This window comes from Coffea arabica, chromosome 3c (assembly GCF_036785885.1).
Source record: "Coffea arabica cultivar ET-39 chromosome 3c, Coffea Arabica ET-39 HiFi, whole genome shotgun sequence".
Lineage (NCBI taxonomy): Eukaryota > Viridiplantae > Streptophyta > Magnoliopsida > Gentianales > Rubiaceae > Coffea > Coffea arabica.
The window spans coordinates 2,741,813-2,760,293 of NC_092314.1; the positions used below are offsets into that span (position 1 = coordinate 2,741,813).

The 18,481-nt window shown below is 37.8% G+C and overlaps 2 protein-coding genes and 1 non-coding gene across 3 annotated transcripts; 2 read left to right on the forward strand and 1 right to left on the reverse strand.

Moving 5' to 3' along the window:
- The first annotated feature begins 214 nt into the window (after positions 1 to 214).
- On the forward strand, positions 215 to 10,579 carry LOC113734100 (probable ATP-dependent DNA helicase CHR12). Its single transcript, XM_027260446.2, has 12 exons — positions 215 to 859; positions 1,644 to 1,800; positions 3,237 to 3,301; positions 4,451 to 4,639; positions 4,915 to 5,064; positions 5,946 to 6,344; positions 6,438 to 6,697; positions 6,811 to 7,029; positions 7,413 to 7,620; positions 7,718 to 7,871; positions 8,328 to 8,930; positions 9,545 to 10,579. Exons 1-12 carry the CDS (start codon positions 467 to 469, stop codon positions 10,192 to 10,194), a joined length of 3,447 nt encoding a protein of 1,148 aa, XP_027116247.1. The 5' UTR covers positions 215 to 466; the 3' UTR covers positions 10,195 to 10,579.
- A 272-nt stretch (positions 10,580 to 10,851) lies between these two features.
- On the reverse strand, positions 10,852 to 13,763 carry LOC113734101 (RAN GTPase-activating protein 2). Its single transcript, XM_027260447.2, has 2 exons — positions 13,528 to 13,763; positions 10,852 to 12,817 (listed from the first exon to the last, which is right to left on the reverse strand). Exon 2 carries the CDS (start codon positions 12,805 to 12,807, stop codon positions 11,182 to 11,184), a length of 1,626 nt encoding a protein of 541 aa, XP_027116248.2. The 5' UTR covers positions 12,808 to 12,817; positions 13,528 to 13,763; the 3' UTR covers positions 10,852 to 11,181.
- A 2,478-nt stretch (positions 13,764 to 16,241) lies between these two features.
- On the forward strand, positions 16,242 to 16,315 carry TRNAN-GUU (transfer RNA asparagine (anticodon GUU)). Its single transcript has one exon. It is a non-coding gene; the product is annotated as a tRNA-Asn (tRNA).
- The last annotated feature ends 2,166 nt before the right edge of the window (positions 16,316 to 18,481 follow it).

Genomic DNA, 18,481 nt, shown 5'->3' on the forward strand with positions numbered 1-18,481 from the left:
ACATACAAGTATATTGTTTCCACATGCATTTAAAAAAAAAAACCCTTCCAATTGGACGCAAGAATTCAGCCCATTTTGGGGTTTAACGGCATAATTGGAGGGGTGAAACCGTCATAACACTCAACAAGGACAGCTCCGTAATTCTACTAAATATCCGGAATTCAAACGGGTCAAATACCCGAGTTACTGTCACAGGCCCTCAAATAAGCAGGCATTTTTTCCCTTCGTTATAGAGAGAGAAACAGGAGAAAAGAAAACTAGCGCCTCGCCTCTTCTATTAGTTTTTCAATTTTTTTTTAAGACTCAAATCAGCACTAACATATATACTTACAGCCGATTACACATATATAAACCCACGCCTGTTTTGCCTCTAATTTTTCAAATTCTCCAACGATTTAAACACCAAAAAAAATAAAGAGTTTAACGGTTCCCTTCTTGGCGCCAGAGGCTCCGAGCCGAGAGAGCCATGGCGGCTCAGGTCGAAACGACTTCTCAGCCAGGCGGAGGAGCAGGCGGCAGCGCCGGTAACCCTAGCGAAATTCATACTGACGTTAATTCTGGTGATAATGCTAGTGGAGAGGAGATAGAGAAAACTAGGACGTTAATTTGTGCCCTTAATTTTCTCTCCCGTAATCTTCCCCTTCCTCAAGATGTTTTTGATGCTGTTTCCTCTATTTACCATGACGGCACCACCGCTGATACTGCCGCCGATGAGGAGAATAATCATGTTGATGATGACAAGAACGAGGAGGAGGAGGCAACTGAGCGTGGAGCCGACAATCAAAACGACGATGCCAACGTCGTTGGTGGCGGCGGGGTTGGATCTAGTGCGGTTGCTGCCGAAAGAGCTGCGGCGAAAGTGAGTAATTTTCTAGTGTGATTCAGCGATTTAGGTTGCGTTTATCAGATTTTGATTTTGTTTTCCGAGAAAGTATCAATTTTTAGCTGTGTTGGCAGACCACAAATTTATTGTATTTAATGGAATTAAATTCTTGTGTTTGACGAGCTCTTATTGTCACCGTTTATTGCAAGTATTTCTTATCGCAAAATTTCGTGGATAATTTGTTAATGCCATCGGTAGATTATTAAGATTAGTTTATTCATATTTGTACGTGGTACAAATGAGTGCTATTCATAAAAAAAAAAAAAAAAATCAAGACAAAAGAAGGAACAAGAAGCTTGTTTTTATACTTGTTTCTTCAGCTGTAACTAGTTTAGTGTTATGAAACAGCTCACAGATTCTTCTGAGAGTAATTAGACTTATTTTTCTTTTGTCGTAGTGCATAACGGATTTCATTTTTATGAACTGTTTAAATAGGATTTGGTTTCCTTGTGTGTATCATGTGGAGATTTTCCAATAAAAGTTCTTTAGGATTTGAGGGTTTTTTCTTTTCCACCTTGAGTTGAAAGGGGTAGTTTAGAGTTTTTCAAATCTTGTATTTAGGATGTATACACTTGGAGAGATAGCAATAATCTGCTTTGACATTCCTTTCTACTTTGAGCTTCAGGCGACCTTTCTAGTTTGTCAGTGATCATATACTTCTATTCTGGTAGTCAGTTTACCCGTGTACTTAAACCTTGCCACTTGTTTATCATTGCTTTCTTGTTGCGTTCAGTGATGAAAGTTAATGACTTGGTTGCAGGATAGAGCTGGAATGTCAAGTTATGGGGATTTAATGGCAGACTTTGAGGTGGCAGTGCTGAAGCAACGAGAGAATTGCATGTCAGGTTCTGGACTGGGTGAACTAAAAGAATCTAATTTCCAGAGCCATATTCACCGCCGTCTGACTGAACTTGAAGGTAATCAGATTTCTTTTGTGGGTATCTTGCATCTGTAATTTTAGCAAGTGCATCAAGTTTTCCACTTAGTCATTTCTGGTATTTTGATTTATTGTACTTACTTGTTGATTCAATCTTCGTGACTATGAGGAAGCTGGATGTTGCTGGCTTTTTTTTTTGGGAGGGGGGGGGGGTGTTATGCATGGTGTAATGTTGGGTGGGTAAGGAGAAAGGAAGGGGAAATGCTGGAAATGGGCCAGCAGTTTTTTGAGAGAAGGTGGCAAATTGGAAATGAGATAGAGGTGCTTTTAGAGGAAAAAATAGTTCATTTCCCCTCAAGTTCCATGCCAAGTAGACAAGTAATACTTTATTGGCCAACTGCACAGATAACTTGCAGCGCATCTAAATCAAATGTTACAAGAGATGGATGTCTGTAAAGTTTAGAGAGCATTTGTTTTATCTGTATTTATCAAAGTTAGATTATTATTTGTCATACCCAGAGTGGCATGTATACTTCAGACCACAGGGGTTCTACTCAATTTTGTCATATGCCGCAAGCAGCTTTGTGATCCCATTTTTCTACATATGCTTTATTTTGGAATTGAATAGGTTGATATTTTGAAATTATTTACAGTTAATCAATAATACTGTAGAAAGGGGAATGATCAATAGTTAGGTTTAACAAGACCTACAAATGGGATTAGATTAGTGATTTAAACAGTAAAAGTTTTCTTCTACTTTTTCTGGCATTCTGTTGGGGTATATTCATGTGCTTCTTGTTGGATTTCTTTGTGGGTTGGGGAGTTGTTAGTACATGTCTTTGACATATAGGGCTTTGTTATATATTTGTGGGTAGGTGGGTGTCCTCATATGCCAATGCAATTTTCAACCAACTCCATATTGTACATGGCCAAATTATGGGATGGCGAATTGGCGAGGGCCAATTTCCATCTCTAGAAAATATGTGCTTGTTAGACATAAAAGGATCTCTCTCTCCCTCTCTCTCTCTCTCTCGCTGGTGTATGACTCGTGATGATTAGAATGTCAGATTTGGTTCCAAGAAGATGATTATTTTTGCATGTTTCTCGTTATTGGATAATGCTGGAGCAAAAGTCAAAGTTCCATGGTATCTAGCTTAATTTGGAACAATTTTTTTTCTTTGAAAAAACAAAAAGTAAAACAGGTTCTATCTTATTCCTTCTTCTCAACATTTTCCTTTTATTTGCAATGGAATTTCATTGATTTAGCAGGCATGTTCATTGAGATGATACAAATATCATGGTACTGATTTAAGCATTCATTTGTTGTGAATGCACAATAATTAATTTAAATCTTTGCTTCAAGATTTGAATAGAAGGAGACTGAGTGATACTGGGTCAGATCCTACTAAACTCTTTTGATGCCAGTCTTAGTTAACATCCATATAAAAGATTGTGTTTGCTTTTGTTTTGCACTAGAACTCCCCGCAAGCAGAGGTGAGGACCTGCAGACAAAGTGCTTGCTTGAACTCTATGGATTAAAGGTAGATTTTGGATATGAGCTGTTATATTTTGTTTAAATTTTCATGTTTAGCATGGAATAGATTGTGGCAGGAATAAATTATTAGTACAAGTTGGCTACCTTTATTTAAGTAATTGTACCCAATTGTGTTTGTGGGTTGAGGATATTTAACTTATTTTATGTTGATTGCTTTAGCTAACTTCTTATTGCCAAACACAGAATATTGCTATAACAAAGCACAAGGCAATTTTTCATGTAATGTCATAATATAATTTCCAAACTGCCCCAAATACTTTATATAGCACAATTTTAACCTTAATTAACAATGTCATTATATTGATTGCACATGAATTACATTATCTGTTACTATATATATGAATTGCAAACATATAAATCATAAATCTAACGATTTTTTATACTGATCCTATGACCCAATCCTGCAAACCAAAAACGATCCTAGGTAGGATCCAGATCTTGAAAACTTAGATCGTAATTGCTGATTGTTCTAAACTACTGTTTTACATGATGATATTTTCTCTATGTTGAAGGGTTAAATAGCAAATACTTCATCTATGTATGAAGCATAAGAGGATGCTTTAGTTTAATGTCTTTTTTTTTTTTTTTTTCCAAAACTATCTCTGAGATTATGATATCATCTTTATGTTAAAGGGTAAAAATAAATTCTTTTAATGGTAATTGTTTTGATTAATTACATGCCCACTACCCTAATATTAAGCACACTTATGGAGTGCTCTAAGCACTAGTAGTTATACTGACTTGAGACTATTCTAGAAGCATGCAAACAAATTCTTGATCATAGTAATTGGTCTCATAATTAAGGTGCTTATTTTAATGTATCATAAAGAATGAAAATGCTGCATCATTGGATATTAACTTCTAATGAAACTCTTGCCATCAACGTAAACTAGTTTAATGTAGCATCCAGAGAGACCGTTCAACCATTTACATTTACCTTTTCACTGTTAATAATAGTTGCACTACCTATTATTTCCTTGTATTTCTTAGCTAGCAGTTCCATCGGAACCTCATACGTGACTTTGATGACTCTGCTGCACATCTTTGCTTCCATAGCAGCAGCAGCTGTTTCCTTGTTACATTAAATTATCTGTGGTACTTAGTTCGATTTGGGATATGTTGATTTTCTCTGCAGTTAGTGGAGTTACAGAACAAAGTAAGATCTGAAGTCAGTGCAGAGTACTGGCTGCGTCTGCATTGTACAAGCCCTGAAAATCAGTTGTTTGATTGGGGCATGATGCGGCTGCGCCGTCCTTTATATGGAATTGGTGATGCTTTTGCTGTTGACACTGAAGATCCCCTGAAAAAGAAACGTGATGCAGAGGTGCAGTTTTGTTTACAGTCTGCTTTTGTTTAAACTCTTTGTCTTGTGGTTGATCTCTGGATTTGTTTTGTTTCAATTCTCCACATGAACTGTTAAATGAAACTTTCGCCTGATTAAAAGTTGGTATGTGATTGCATATCTTGCAATCTGGATATTTGCAGATCAGACCTGGACTTATGGGTTACTTTTCCTTTGATTGCAATTAGAATTTCTTAATTGAGGACATTCTAAAATTCATAATAAGCTGATAATATAGTTAGCTATTGTCACTGCAGAGGTTATCAAGATTGGAGGAGGAAGAAAGGAACCATGTAGAAACTAGAAAAAGAAAATTCTTTGCAGACTTGCTGAATGCTGTACGTGAACTCCAATTACAAGTTCAAGCTTCTCAAAAAAGGCGAAAACAACGCAATGATGGTGTCCAGGCATGAAACTCTTTTCTTTTTGCAGAATTATTCATTTATTTGCAAATTTATGCCATTCATAAGAAAAAAATTACAATTTGGATAAATTACTAATTACCTTGTGGCAGTGGAATGTTCATCAGGTTATGGGTGGTACATCTCTATTTGTTCAGTCCTGTATCTCTCTTGGGCTTTGATTTAAGAATATTTGAAACTAGTAATTTAGGTGAGGGACACTCCATGATTTTGCTTAAAAAGAAGAAAATGAGGTGAGACAGTGATAAGTTGAACTGCTATGCAGGAATAAAATATCTTATCCACTTTTGTAAGAATAAATTTTTATGAGATTGTTGTTATGAGAGTGTAACTCAGTTCTCCCCTTGGGCTTTTTATATAGTAAGAATACTGTAAAGGCAAAGAGTGTGTGCCTGTGCCCCTGCGAAGCTTGGGATCGGATAGTCATATTGTTATTTGTCAAGATCATACACAGCACATGGGAGAAGAATTAAGTAGGGTTTCACTTGTCATTCATCAGTGAAGCATTTTGTTTATTCTCTTTTTCTGCATAACCTGCAATATTCTTGTTCATGGTGGACAAATACAATACACTTTATACTAAGGTGTTTGTCTGTAATACAAAAAACAGCAGTAGAAGACTCTAGTAATCTACCTAAAACGAAACTATAAGGTTTAGTCAAAGAATTTGTTAGAGCTGAAAAATGGTAGTTCTGTTTCCCAATAAATATATCTTGCTAATTATCATGGAAATCTCAAGTGTGGCAACTTTCATCCAATGGAACCACAGAAATCAACATAATCTTTTCACTGGCTAATCCAAATCACTAGAAAGCTATTGTAGATTATGTTGTTAGCATCTGACACATCTTTACTTTTTTATGCAGGCGTGGCATGCAAAGCAAAGGCAACGTGCTACACGGGCAGAGAAACTGAGATTTCAAGCTCTGAAGGCTGATGATCAGGAAGCTTATATGAAAATGGTTGAGGAGAGCAAGAATGAACGGTTGACTATGCTTCTAGGGAAGACTAACGATCTCCTGGTTCGTTTGGGAGCTGCTGTTCAGCGTCAAAAAGATGCTGAACATCAGGGCATTGAACCATTGGAAGGTTCAGCTGCTGACTTACCTGAGTTGTCTGCTTCAAAGACTGAAACTCCAGGGCAATCACGCCCTTTGGAAGACGAGGACGTTCTAGATAATGAAACCAATAGCCCCAAAAAAGGAGGTGATTTACTTGAAGGCCAGAGGCAGTATAATTCAGTTGTGCATTCAATTGAAGAGAAGGTAATTTTTAATGGTTGTGGTTCTGTTCACCTTGGTCAGGTGTACACTAATGCCTATTTAAGTACATATCTAATTTGCAGTTATATTCTGCAGGTGACTGAGCAACCAGCCATGCTTCAGGGTGGAGAATTAAGACAATACCAGTTAGAAGGGCTTCAGTGGATGCTGTCCTTGTTCAATAATAATCTAAATGGAATTTTAGCAGATGAAATGGGGCTGGGGAAGACGATTCAAACAATTTCTTTGATTGCTTATCTCATGGAAAATAAAGGGGTAACTGGGCCTCACTTGATTGTGGCCCCAAAAGCTGTACTACCAAATTGGATCAATGAATTTGCAACCTGGGCTCCAAGGTATGTCAAGCTCACGCTTTTTGCCTGTTTCTCTGTATGCATGCTTTTTTAATTACAGGTACGAATCTTCATGCATGAAAACTGATGGAATTCAACTCCCACCCTGGCTGCAGTGTTGTTGCTGTTCTTTATGATGGGCGTGCAGATGAAAGGAAGGCAATCAAAGAAGAGTTTTTCATTGAGGGGAAGTTCAATGTGTTGATTACCCATTATGACCTTGTTATTAGGGACAAAAAGGTTCTAAACAAAATTCAGTGGAACTACTTGATTGTGGATGAAGGACATCGATTGAAAAATCATGACTGTGTTCTTTCACGAACCATTGTAACGGGGTATGTCAGCTAAAATTTCCAACAGTAATACTAATACTTTAGTGTACCTCTTTCTTATCAATCCTGAGTTTCAAATATGTGGCTGCTTCATGAGTTCCTATTCTCAATGTTTATAGTATATTGTTTTATATGCTCTCCAATTCTCATCTAGCTTTGGTTAGTAAAGCCATGAATATCTGTGTGTTTGTTTATGTTCTCTGAGTCCTTTGCACTTAAAGAATCCAAGTTTTGATCTTTTCTTACATATATGTTCTTTTGTTAACCTGCTCTTCCGTTACTTGCTTTGGACCTCTGAAATTGCATTCTTTCTGCAAGAAAGTACATTGTAGCATGGAAGTCCATTTCAACTGATTGAAGTTCCTTTTTATGTTTTTTGGGTGCAGCTACAACATTAGGAGGAGACTCCTACTGACTGGTACCCCCATTCAGAATAGCTTGCAGGAATTATGGTCCCTGCTTAATTTTCTGCTTCCAAATATTTTTAATTCAGTTGAGAATTTTGAGGAGTGGTTTAATGCCCCTTTTGCGGATAGAGGTAATGTCACCCTAACAGATGAAGAAGAACTTCTGGTCATTCGGCGCCTGCACCATGTATGTATTGGTTTCTACCTTTTCCTATACCTCTGCCTACTTATGATGTTTATGTGTTAATAATTTTGTATTGTTCTTGTTTTGGACACATCCTCAGGTTATAAGGCCATTTATACTGAGGAGAAAGAAAGATGAAGTGGAGAAGTTCCTTCCTGGGAAGATACAGGTCATACTGAAGTGTGATATGTCAGCATGGCAAAGAGTATACTATCAGCAAGTCACTGACGTGGGAAGAGTCGGACTGGATAACGGTAAAAAATGATGCCTCGTAGGCCCTTCGTGTTTTCAATGTTGTTTGCTTTTATAAATGTTTATAATCATCACAGGTTGAACTTTCAAAGTTCTGTACCTTGATGTGTTTACCTGATTATTTTTCATCTTCATTGTGCCGAATTGGTGTTTTATTATTATGCTCAGTTAAACTAAGTAATGCACTTGCCATTTCCTGATTTAGCATGTTCATTTTTTCGGGTCCATATTTAGCATGTTGTTTGACTTAACTATATGTTTGAGTTCACAAAATAATGATGGTTCTTTTTTCTTTCCCCTTTTTTTTTCCTATTTTTAATTCTCGTGCCATGGAAGGGAATAATATTACCCATTTTTTTCTTCCGAGGCTGATCCCACGTTATCTGGAGTGCCCACTGGTGGCCTATGAATCCGTATTTCCTAGGCAAAGTAGCTAATTTACACTGATGATATTGCAGGAACTGGGAAATCTAAAAGTCTACAGAACCTTTCCATGCAACTCAGAAAATGTTGTAATCACCCATACCTATTTGTGGCTGAGTATAATATGTGGCGCAAAGAGGAGGTATTCAGAGCATCTGGCAAATTTGAGCTTCTTGACCGCTTATTACCCAAACTACGCAAAGCTGGGCACAGGGTTCTCCTCTTCTCACAAATGACTCGTCTCATGGACATTCTTGAAATATATCTCCAACTTCATGACTTCAAATATCTTAGACTTGATGGGTCAACAAAAACCGAGGAAAGAGGGTCTTTACTAAGGCAGTTTAATGCTCCAGATTCTCCTTGTTTTATGTTTCTTCTCAGCACGCGTGCTGGAGGACTTGGTTTGAATTTGCAGACTGCAGATACGGTGATAATTTTTGACAGTGATTGGAATCCACAAATGGACCAACAGGCAGAGGATCGAGCTCATCGCATTGGGCAAAAGAAGGAGGTTAGGGTCTTTGTGTTGGTAAGTGTTGGATCAATTGAAGAAGTTATATTGGAGCGTGCTAAACAGAAGATGGGCATAGATGCCAAGGTTATCCAGGCTGGATTATTCAATACAACTTCTACCGGTTAGTCATTTTTACAAATTCCATGATCCATCTATTATCTTTGTTCCTCAAGTGGAAGTCAATGGCAGGAATTGTGTTCTTGGGCTTTCATTTGATGTCTTTTCCATTTTGTTTTCGAGATTTCTAATTCCTATGCTTTTGGAATTACACTTTATGGTACCACAGAAAAGATCGTACCTGTAGTTATACATTACTCTGGTAACCTAGAAAAGGTAGTAGTTTGGATTTTTTTTTTTTTTGTATTTTTTGGGTGGTTATATAAGCATGTCTTTATAAGAAATTTCATGCTTCACTTTCTGAACTTCTAATTTCTCGAATTTTCAGTTGCAGTTATTTTATTTGTCACTTTGGCTTTTGTTAAGTTACTATGAGAAACAAAAATCGGATTTTTATGCTGCTAATGTGCAAGTCTTTGAGTAGGATTATCTATGTCTTGTGCTCTAGTGATTTCTGTTCAGTTCAAAGTATAGTTGTTTAGCATTGCTTTGTTCTAGGATTTATTGGGTCTCAGAAGCGTCAAGGTTCAATAGCGTCTGAGTTGTCTGCATTCACCATGCTCTCATTGTGGATTTTATGAGAGATGAAATTGACTCTCCTCATCATTGTCTTTGCAGCTCAAGATAGGCGGGAGATGTTGGAAGAGATAATGCGTAAAGGTACTAGTTCACTTGGAGCGGATGTACCTAGTGAGAGAGAAATTAACCGTCTTGCTGCTCGATCAGATGAAGAGTTCTGGCTTTTTGAGAAGATGGATGAGGATAGGAGGAGGAAGGAGAGTTACAGATCACGCCTTATGGAAGAGCATGAAGTACCAGATTGGGCTTATGCAGCTCCAGAAACTAATGAGCGCAAGGGGAAAGGTTTTCAATATGAAGCTGCTAATATCACTGGAAAGCGTCGCAGAAAAGAGGTTGTTTATGCTGATACATATGGTGAATTAGAGTGGACAAAGGCTGTGGAGAATGGAGACTTGGCTAAGCATTCAGATAAAGGTAAGAAGAGGAGGTTGGACAATCCAACTTTGAATAATGACCTGCCAAATAATAGTGCTGGAGGTGAGAAAAGGTTACCAGTCGTGAAGAATGAAACTGTGGCTGTGGCAGCTGAAATAACAAGAACTTCCTCTGGGTCAACATCAGTCCCTAAAAGATTGAAGTACGAGGATGCAAACTCTTCGAAAATTGATCATTCAGATCGAAAAGAGGGCAGCTTGGATGGCTTGACGTGGAAAGCACATCAGAAAAAGAGGTCAAGCTTGGTATAAAATTCAGTAAATTCACCGAGCTCAAGGGGGAATTGCAAAGAGAGAGGCGATCATAATGGTTTGCAAATAAAGCAATGCAGATCTAGATAGTCTAATCCGCATGTTTAATGAATATTCTTTCTGGTACCTATACCAATTTGTATGATACCTGCAGCTCTTAGCATGTAAACGTGGGTTTTGACCTTCTTGTTTGAGCTGCAGATATGGAAGTGGCCATTCTACGTAGCAGAGATGGCCAAAGAATTTTACCTACTTGGCCGGTCAATTGCTAAGTCTCCATGGTAGAATCCTATTTGTTCATAGGACTTCGGAGCGGCAACATGTTTATGTTGTACAATGGGTAGACTATAAAGTGAAAGCAGTAGCCCTGGGTTTTTCACTCAAATCTTCTGAAAATGTCATTCGATTCTCTTCCTTTTTTTTTTCCAAGTTGCTAATGTAACTGCTTCTCGTGACCTGGACTTGGAAATGTAATGGCTAAAGAGAGAGACAATTGCTAACCTCAAAAGATTGTGTACAACAGCTAGCTTCTTCTGGATCCAACTTGATCCCAAAGTATTATAGAAGATGAGAATATATAGCTTCGCTCGGTTGGGAGATTATACTTAAAAATAAAAAAGGGAAAAAAAAAAAAAATACACGGAATAGTAACAATAGTTTAAGCACCCAAAAAGAAGGTGGAATGCAAAAGATCCACAGTAGAATCGAAATAGTAAAAGGTTTGCAATAGTGCCCCTACATTAGCTTACAAATTTTGGAAAAACAAACAAGGAGAGGCAAAAACTGACTATCAAACTTCCATCAAACATAAAATCTTGATGGAAGAATTTGCTAGCATAGCCGGAGTCAAAGCAACAGTTACCTCTGACGCATAACAACATACAAACTAGCAATTACCAAGAAACCCAGAAAAAGTTTTGACTAGTTTAACATTCAGGAGCAAGTTCGCCAAGATGACCCAATAAATTCTCTGTAATGATAGAACATCTATTTCTCTTCCTTGACATCAAGCTTCTCAAGTTTTGATTCTAATTCCTCTTCACTCCCTTCACTTCCATCCCCAGATTCCTGGTCATCATCATCTCCTCCATCAGGGTCATTCTCATCAAGAGGTGCCAGCTTGTCAGAGAATTTTTTGAAGACATCTTTTAACTCATCAATGCCTTCATCAGAGATGAAGTTCCCATCAACATTCAGCAACTTCAAGTCAGGCTTGTGCACAACGGACTGAGCTAACGTCCTTGCTCCAACCCTTCTCAATGAATTGGAGCTAACATCAACTTCCTTCAATTTGTCATGACTTTCCTCCAGAGCCTTGCTTATCTGAATGGCACCATCATCTTTCAGTTCATTCTCTGCCAAGTTCAGCTTGGTGAGGTGCTGCTTTGCAGCTACACAGGCAGCTAAAGCAGGAGCAGCTTCAGCTGTTATATCATTTCCAGCTATCTCCAACACTTCAAGTAGAGGGGCTGTGCTCTTAAGTGCATCAGCTATTGCAATTGCCTCCTTATCTTCCAAATTCAGGTAGCTCAGATAAACCTCAGTGAGATTTGCATGGAAAGAAAGTGCCTTACTAAGTGCAATGCCAGCTTCCAGACCAAACATGTTATCCCGCAAATCAAGTTTCCTGAGATAGGTACATGTGCCAAGTGCTTCAGACAAGGCAATTCCTCCATCAGAGCCTACCCTGGTAGAACAGCATCGGAAATCCTCAAGTAATGGAGAACGCTTTACAACTTCAGAGATAGCTATAGCCCCTTCATCTCCAGTCATATTATTGTGGAAATGGAGAACTGTAAGTAGATCAGTTGATGGAACTAACTCACAAACAGCTCGTGCAGCTTCCTCAGAGATACCATCATTCATCAGATACAATGCCTCCAAACTAGTCTGTGACTTCAGGAGCTCCCCAAACGCCCTAACTCCCTTTTCACCCAAGGCATTGTCTGAAAGATTCAAAGACTTCAAAACAGAACCTTCCAGTGCAGCCGAAAATATTTTCATGACTTCAAGAGCCTCTTCCTCAGGTCTTCCTGCAACAAAATCGGACAAGTCAACTTCCTTCAGTTGTCCCTTGAGTGATGACAATATAGGAGCTGCAACAAGGGCTGCGTCAGTGCCAAAACTTCTGTTACTAAAACATATTTTATTGTAATAGTTCCCTGGTTCTTTGAGCGGCCTCAGAAGTTCCTCAGCTTCTTCTGCTTTTATAAATGCCCTCTGTCCTTTAGAAATATCGAAAAAAGTTTCATCTGGAGAAAAGACATCTTTAGGTTTCAGAACCTCTTTGTCCTCTGTACTGGGTCCCTTTTTAAGAATGTCCAGAATGAGCTGGCTACATTCCTTAGCATAAAGTTGCACTGCAGAACTTCCATCACCATCGGGCTCCTTTTCGTAATGTTGATTGGCCAAACCAAAAGCTGTCTCTTCAATTTGTTGGGCATTTTTGGTAGCCTCTTCCCTGCTTAGACTGCCATACTTGCGGGTGAAAATGGTTGGATCGGAAAGATTATTTGTCATCCTCTCCACAAGCATTTGTCGTGTGTTCTGACTAGGGGGCCAGAGTTTGATTGAAAATGGTCGGCGTTGTGGATGTGAAGTCACAGAATCCATTGAGACACAGCTGAATAAAATGTTGCATGTTAGCTTATATTCAATGATTATTCAAGAAAACCTGAAACTGCTTCCAAACTAACTTATAAACTAAATGGGCATCCTTAGTCTCCATCCCCATTTCCACCTCAGATTACTCATACGACTATGGCGAAAAAAGTTAATAACAATGAGTTTAAGGAGAGCTATCCCTCAAAAGAACATTTTGCCACTACTATTAGATCACGCCTAGTTAATTTTACAAAGAATTATCATCTTGGAACAAATGAGCTTTACATTTTCCTTAAAAAAAATAGCAAGATTATCTAAATAAAATGTTCAAATCTTTTTTGCTCAAATAAGCACACCCGAAAGAAGTTAATTTACAATCATAACGCATTCCTAGAAACCGAAATAATTTCCTCATGTGAAAATACTATAATATGATCATTTTAGAATCTACATCAGTTAAGCCAATCGCAAAAGATAAACAAGTAAACAAACATATCCGTACAATTTCCTTCTTTTCTTTGGTAACATTTGTCTTATACAGTACTAAGGCCGAAAATGGCCAAATATGCACCAAACGCAACAGATCGAAGAGAAAAAAGGAACCTTTTACGAAACAGGGAAAGAAAAACCAAAGGAAACAAAATTGTAACTTTTTCTCCATTCAGGGAACAACGATATAAAAACCCTAAAACCCTAGATATGAGAGGCAATTTTGAAGAAAGAAGATACCTTTTTTTGACCCTTTTCTTGATTCCTTCAGGTAGGGGAATACCCTTTCTCACTGTGTGACTCTGTGAAAAAATGCCTTCTCGGTAAGATTACAAGGTAGAGAGAGGGCTGGGTTGGAATGGAGGGAAAAAGGAAGGACTCTGAAAATCTGAACTGCACCAGAGAGAGAGAGAAAGTGTAGCACTAGTGTGACTAGTGAGTGGAGAGAAACTAGGGACGGTGGGCTCAATTCCCAAGGACCAAAAAGATGAATGGGATTAAAAAAATTTCTCTTTTTTGGATTTTTTTAATCTTCTGTTTTGGTTTGGGCCTCGGAGGATGTAGCTTTGAACTTTTATTCGGAAAATTGAGGGCGATACCTTGGACCTTGTCTTAACATTAATGCAAATTTTAATGCTGACCCATGTTACCGCGGATTGTCTCACAATAAAAAATAGTGGCGGCCCCGCTTGAGACCCATTGACAGGGACGGTACGGTCCAGTCCAGTGATCACAACTAGACATGCCATCATTGTACGCAACATATTACTGTTTTAATTCTGCGCTCTTATTTATTTTTGGGAAAATGGTCAAATTCATCCCTAAACTTTTTCTTAATGTCGATTTAATCCCTAACTTTTGTTTTCAGCCAATTTGATCTCTAAACTTATATTATGGTTTCAATTAAGGATCTCTACGGCAGCGCCACCACGGAAAATAGATCAAACTCCACATTGACCAATTAAACAGGGGTATTTTAGGAACTTTTAGATATCCCCTCCCTCTATTATCAATTCCTACGGCCTACCAGCCACCTCCCCCTTCTACTCCTACCTTTCTTCTCCAACCTCTCCATTCCCTCCATCTATCATGTCCATCATCTTTGTTGCAGCCCACTAACTAGTCCTTGAGCAGCCCAAAACACAATCCTTCTTACATTGAAGAAGAGGCTTCCTTTGTCAAAAGAGATAGCAGTAAAAGCTTCTCTCTTTCTTGCTTCTACACAGCTATAGCCATGCCAAGTTCAAAGCAGGAATCAAAGGTTTATCCCAAGCAGCCATCAAAATGACTTTTGTTGTGGTGGATGATGAGTGTTAGGCGAAGCCATGAAATCCTTGTTAGTTTCTTGGGAAATTTTGGCCTTGCTGAACTTGTACACTGCAAAAATAATATGGATACATTGAAATAAAGTTTTTCGTAGCTTTGGGTATAAGCGATACATCAAATCTTGCCTCCAGTAGTCCTCCAGTTTTTACATATATCATGTTGTCTTGTAATTTGATTTTTGAATTTTGCCGGAATGTTCTTGCTATCTATGAACATGCCCTTTTTCTTCCATGGAAGGAGGATAAAAATGAATTAAAAAAAAAAAGAGAATTTACTCTTCACTCTCCATCCAATCCACCATTTTTGGTACTGCTCCTATATTTGATTTTGTTAATATAATGCTTACAAAACTCAAATTACTACTACTACTTGTCTGTAGAGAATCACTGGATTAGATCCACCTTAATCAACAAAATCATTACTAATGATTACCAAAAAAACAACATACTTCATCATGTCTTGATCTTCACTAGAACAGATCCGATACTTACCCAACATCTAGATTTGGGGCATCATATGGTTTCGGCTTCACCCAATTCAAGGGAGTCTCTTTGCTTAGTTTTTGGAATATCTTGGCCCTCAAATCCCTCCCAAACTCTACCTTCTCTCCATCATTGGCTCCTCTTCGCACCCTTCTCCGTCCCAGAAGTCAAAGTATCGCATCTTGTTCCTGATCGATTCTTAGTTGCAAAATTTATAGAGATGACTGACATAACAGAGGGAGGAGCAAAAGAGGTGGGAGAAGAAGGGCGAGAGAAGGAGGAGGTAGGTGGCAGGTGGTGGAAATTGATGGTGCAAGGAGGACAAATCAAAAGTTCCTAAAATACCCCTGTTTAGTTGATAAATTAGGAGTTTGATTTATTTTTTGTGGTGGCGCGGCCGTAGAGATTCTTAATTGAAACCATAATATAAGTTTAGGGATCAAATTGGTCGAAAATAAAAGTCAGGGATTAAATCGACATTAACAAAAAGTTTAGGGATGAATTTGGCTATTTTCTCTTTATTTTTTGAAAATTCTTTTCTGGGGCTCCCTCACTTCTATTTTGCCCACTGCTCTTGTGGAGAGAAAAAAAATGCTTAGGGATATTCAACCCCAAAAAAAGAAATTGATCGTATTTGATAGGAGGATTTTCTTGTTCTTTTGTACAGATTTTATATCATAGACAATCAATTTTGGAGGGAAAATTTTTTTAAAATAAAATAGTTTATCACTTTTTGTGATGAAATGTATATCATCAGATAAAAATGTAATTGAAAAAATAAAAAAATGATGTAAAAATATATTTATGATGCAAGCTAATAATTTTTAACAAATAAGTCTCAATTCAAACAAAATTATTGTGTCAATGCCCGGTCAAAATCATCTGATTTAGTTCTTAGGTAGAAGGTAAAATATTCTCCATGCAGGATTCGAATATGTGTGAAAAAAAAAAAAAAAGGGTAAAGGCCAGCTTTGAAATTAAGAAGAGAAGTAATGCACAATGAATCAAGATTTTAATGCTTAATAGTTGACTCAAAAAGGGCAAAAAGAAAATTGTTAGTGTCTTGCCTTGATAAGGAGTATTTTTATTAACATAAATCGTTTATTCTCAAATAATTAGATCCTATGACATAAACCGACACAACAAGCTGGAGTAGCTCAGTTGGTTAGAGCGTGTGGCTGTTAACCACAAGGTCGAAGGTTCAAGCCCTTCCTCTAGCGTTTCTCCCCATGACATTTTTTTCCCTCTTTAGGATAACATGGGGTTGATTAATCAGGCAGAGCATTCTTGTTTTAACTTTTCAATGAATATAAATCAACATGGAATTGATTAATCAGGCAGCTATTTTTGAAAGACTTTTTTTTTTTTTCCTTCTTTCAATGAAGATGGGATTGATTAATCACGCAACTATTTTTGAAAGACTTCTTTTTTCTTCTTTCAATGAAGGTGGGGATTATTGGTTAATCAGGCAACTGTTTTTGAAAGACAAGAAATGATTTAGCCCATATTACTAAGTCGGATCAAGGGAAAATTGTAGACGGTTGCATGATTTGGTCAAACAATTTGGTTTTTGTGGTCCTGAAGAAATTGCTTTGCCCAACTATGCAATCAAAATAGAGTCCTAACAAATAAAGCTGATCATGTTCATGTTTTCTGATATATTGCGCTCTGTAATTTCGTAGCACATACGTTATTAGTTCCAACTGTACAGGAAAGAATACAATTTATCCTAGAATCAAAAACTCTTGTTGTACTTGGCAATCGGCAATACTCAGGCAGATAAGAGTTGCCTTCCTCCACAATCACAGACCTTCTTGATGTCACGACCCAATTGGAGCTTAATTTGTCATGTAAACAAATATGACTTAGAATGGACATAAATAGTTCTTTATAATGCACTTCTAGTTACGAAGGAAGAATGAAAAAGGAAGAAGAAGAAGAAGAATTACTGGGATACGATGACATTTTCCACAGTAAACTGTTAGAAACCAATTGGAGCCCCCACGCATCATGTCACCAGATTGAGATTACTTGTACTCCACCGAATTTGTTAAGGTGGCGTCGGATGAGATGTTGTTGTCCACGGTTTGTAGCGGAATGCCTGGGTCAATGGATTCAGTCGTTCGCAATTTTGGATGAAACAGGAATGACAAATGGGCAAAACTCAAAGACAATTAGGGAAGCTGCTAGACCTATGAAGGGTTCAACTTCTACAATATGTGACATTGCTACGTATATATGTCACACAAAATTTTATTCAAGAAGAAGAGTTAAAATGCATGGGTAACTTTTGATGGTTGGAGTCAGGATTAATCCATGCAGGAAAGGAAACGGGTCGATGGCATCTTTCCAAGCAGCCAAAGAAATGCCACGCACGAGTGTTTGTGCAATTCTGCTGAGAAATCCCAAATAAAAAGGGAAGAGCAAGAAGAAGTTGGAGTTGACCATCTATAATTTGCCAGATTTCTTGATCTTTCAGCCCATAAGGTGAAAGATATGGGCGTACGCATCCTACCATGCATTGGGGGCTTCCGCCGACTGTTCTCCGCGTTGAAGAAATAACATTTTGGGTGAATTTATGATGCCATTGGTAATAAATTTATTATATACTTCCCTCTCGAACCTGTAATAAATGATGCCATTGGTAATATGATTAATGCTGGAAAAATACTGGCGACACTGTTCGAAGCAGTTGATGAATTTTAAGTGTTGTTAAGATCAAGAAAGTGAATCAGAGTTAACATGTCAACATGTAAGAAGAAAACTAGACATGTTTCGAAGCAGTATGACTTTAAAAGTTAGAGACTTGTTTTAGTCACTAGATTTTCACTTTAATTAATCGCTATTCTATTTTTTTTTTTATTCTTATACTTTATGCATTTTTACTTATGAAGATGCTTTGAAGAGTTTTTAAAGTTTCAAAGGAAACAAATTGACTTGGTATACGTTTGTTTATCTAGGTATTAGTACAGCCTCTGATTAATCCATTGTTCTTTGATCCCTCATTTGGTTATTTAACAATATAGGACGCTGGCTCGAGTGAAGATCTTGGAAAGATGTTCGCTAGTATTGGCGTTTGTGGATTCTTAGAGCATTGTTAATCCAGCGGTTTGGCCTGCAAGATATTTGGAAACATCACAAACTCACAGGTACAAGAAAACAAATGGGTGTTAATTAATACACAATCATCAGTGTCGCGTTCGGAATTGGGAGTTGGGAAACAGATAGAGGCAGCTATACCTATTTCTTAGGAACATGCAGAGGAATTTCCGCTGATTTTTTTCTTGTTATTTTCGTGGGTCAGCTCTTGTGCTCATCGTTTTCATTTTTTGTCCAATGATTGAAGATTGGAGTCGTTAAACAAAGCAATATATTTGTACTTGTTT

Bases quoted from the DNA above. Each gene is read 5' to 3' on its own strand.
- LOC113734101 (XM_027260447.2), bottom strand. From the start codon at position 12,807: ATGGATTCTGTGACTTCACATCCACAACGCCGACCATTTTCAATCAAA.
- LOC113734100 (XM_027260446.2), top strand. From the start codon at position 467: ATGGCGGCTCAGGTCGAAACGACTTCTCAGCCAGGCGGAGGAGCAGGC. The intron at 4,640-4,914 runs GTGCAGTTTTGT...TTGTCACTGCAG, and splicing joins AAAAGAAACGTGATGCAGAG to AGGTTATCAAGATTGGAGGA. The intron at 6,345-6,437 runs GTAATTTTTAAT...TATATTCTGCAG, and splicing joins TGCATTCAATTGAAGAGAAG to GTGACTGAGCAACCAGCCAT.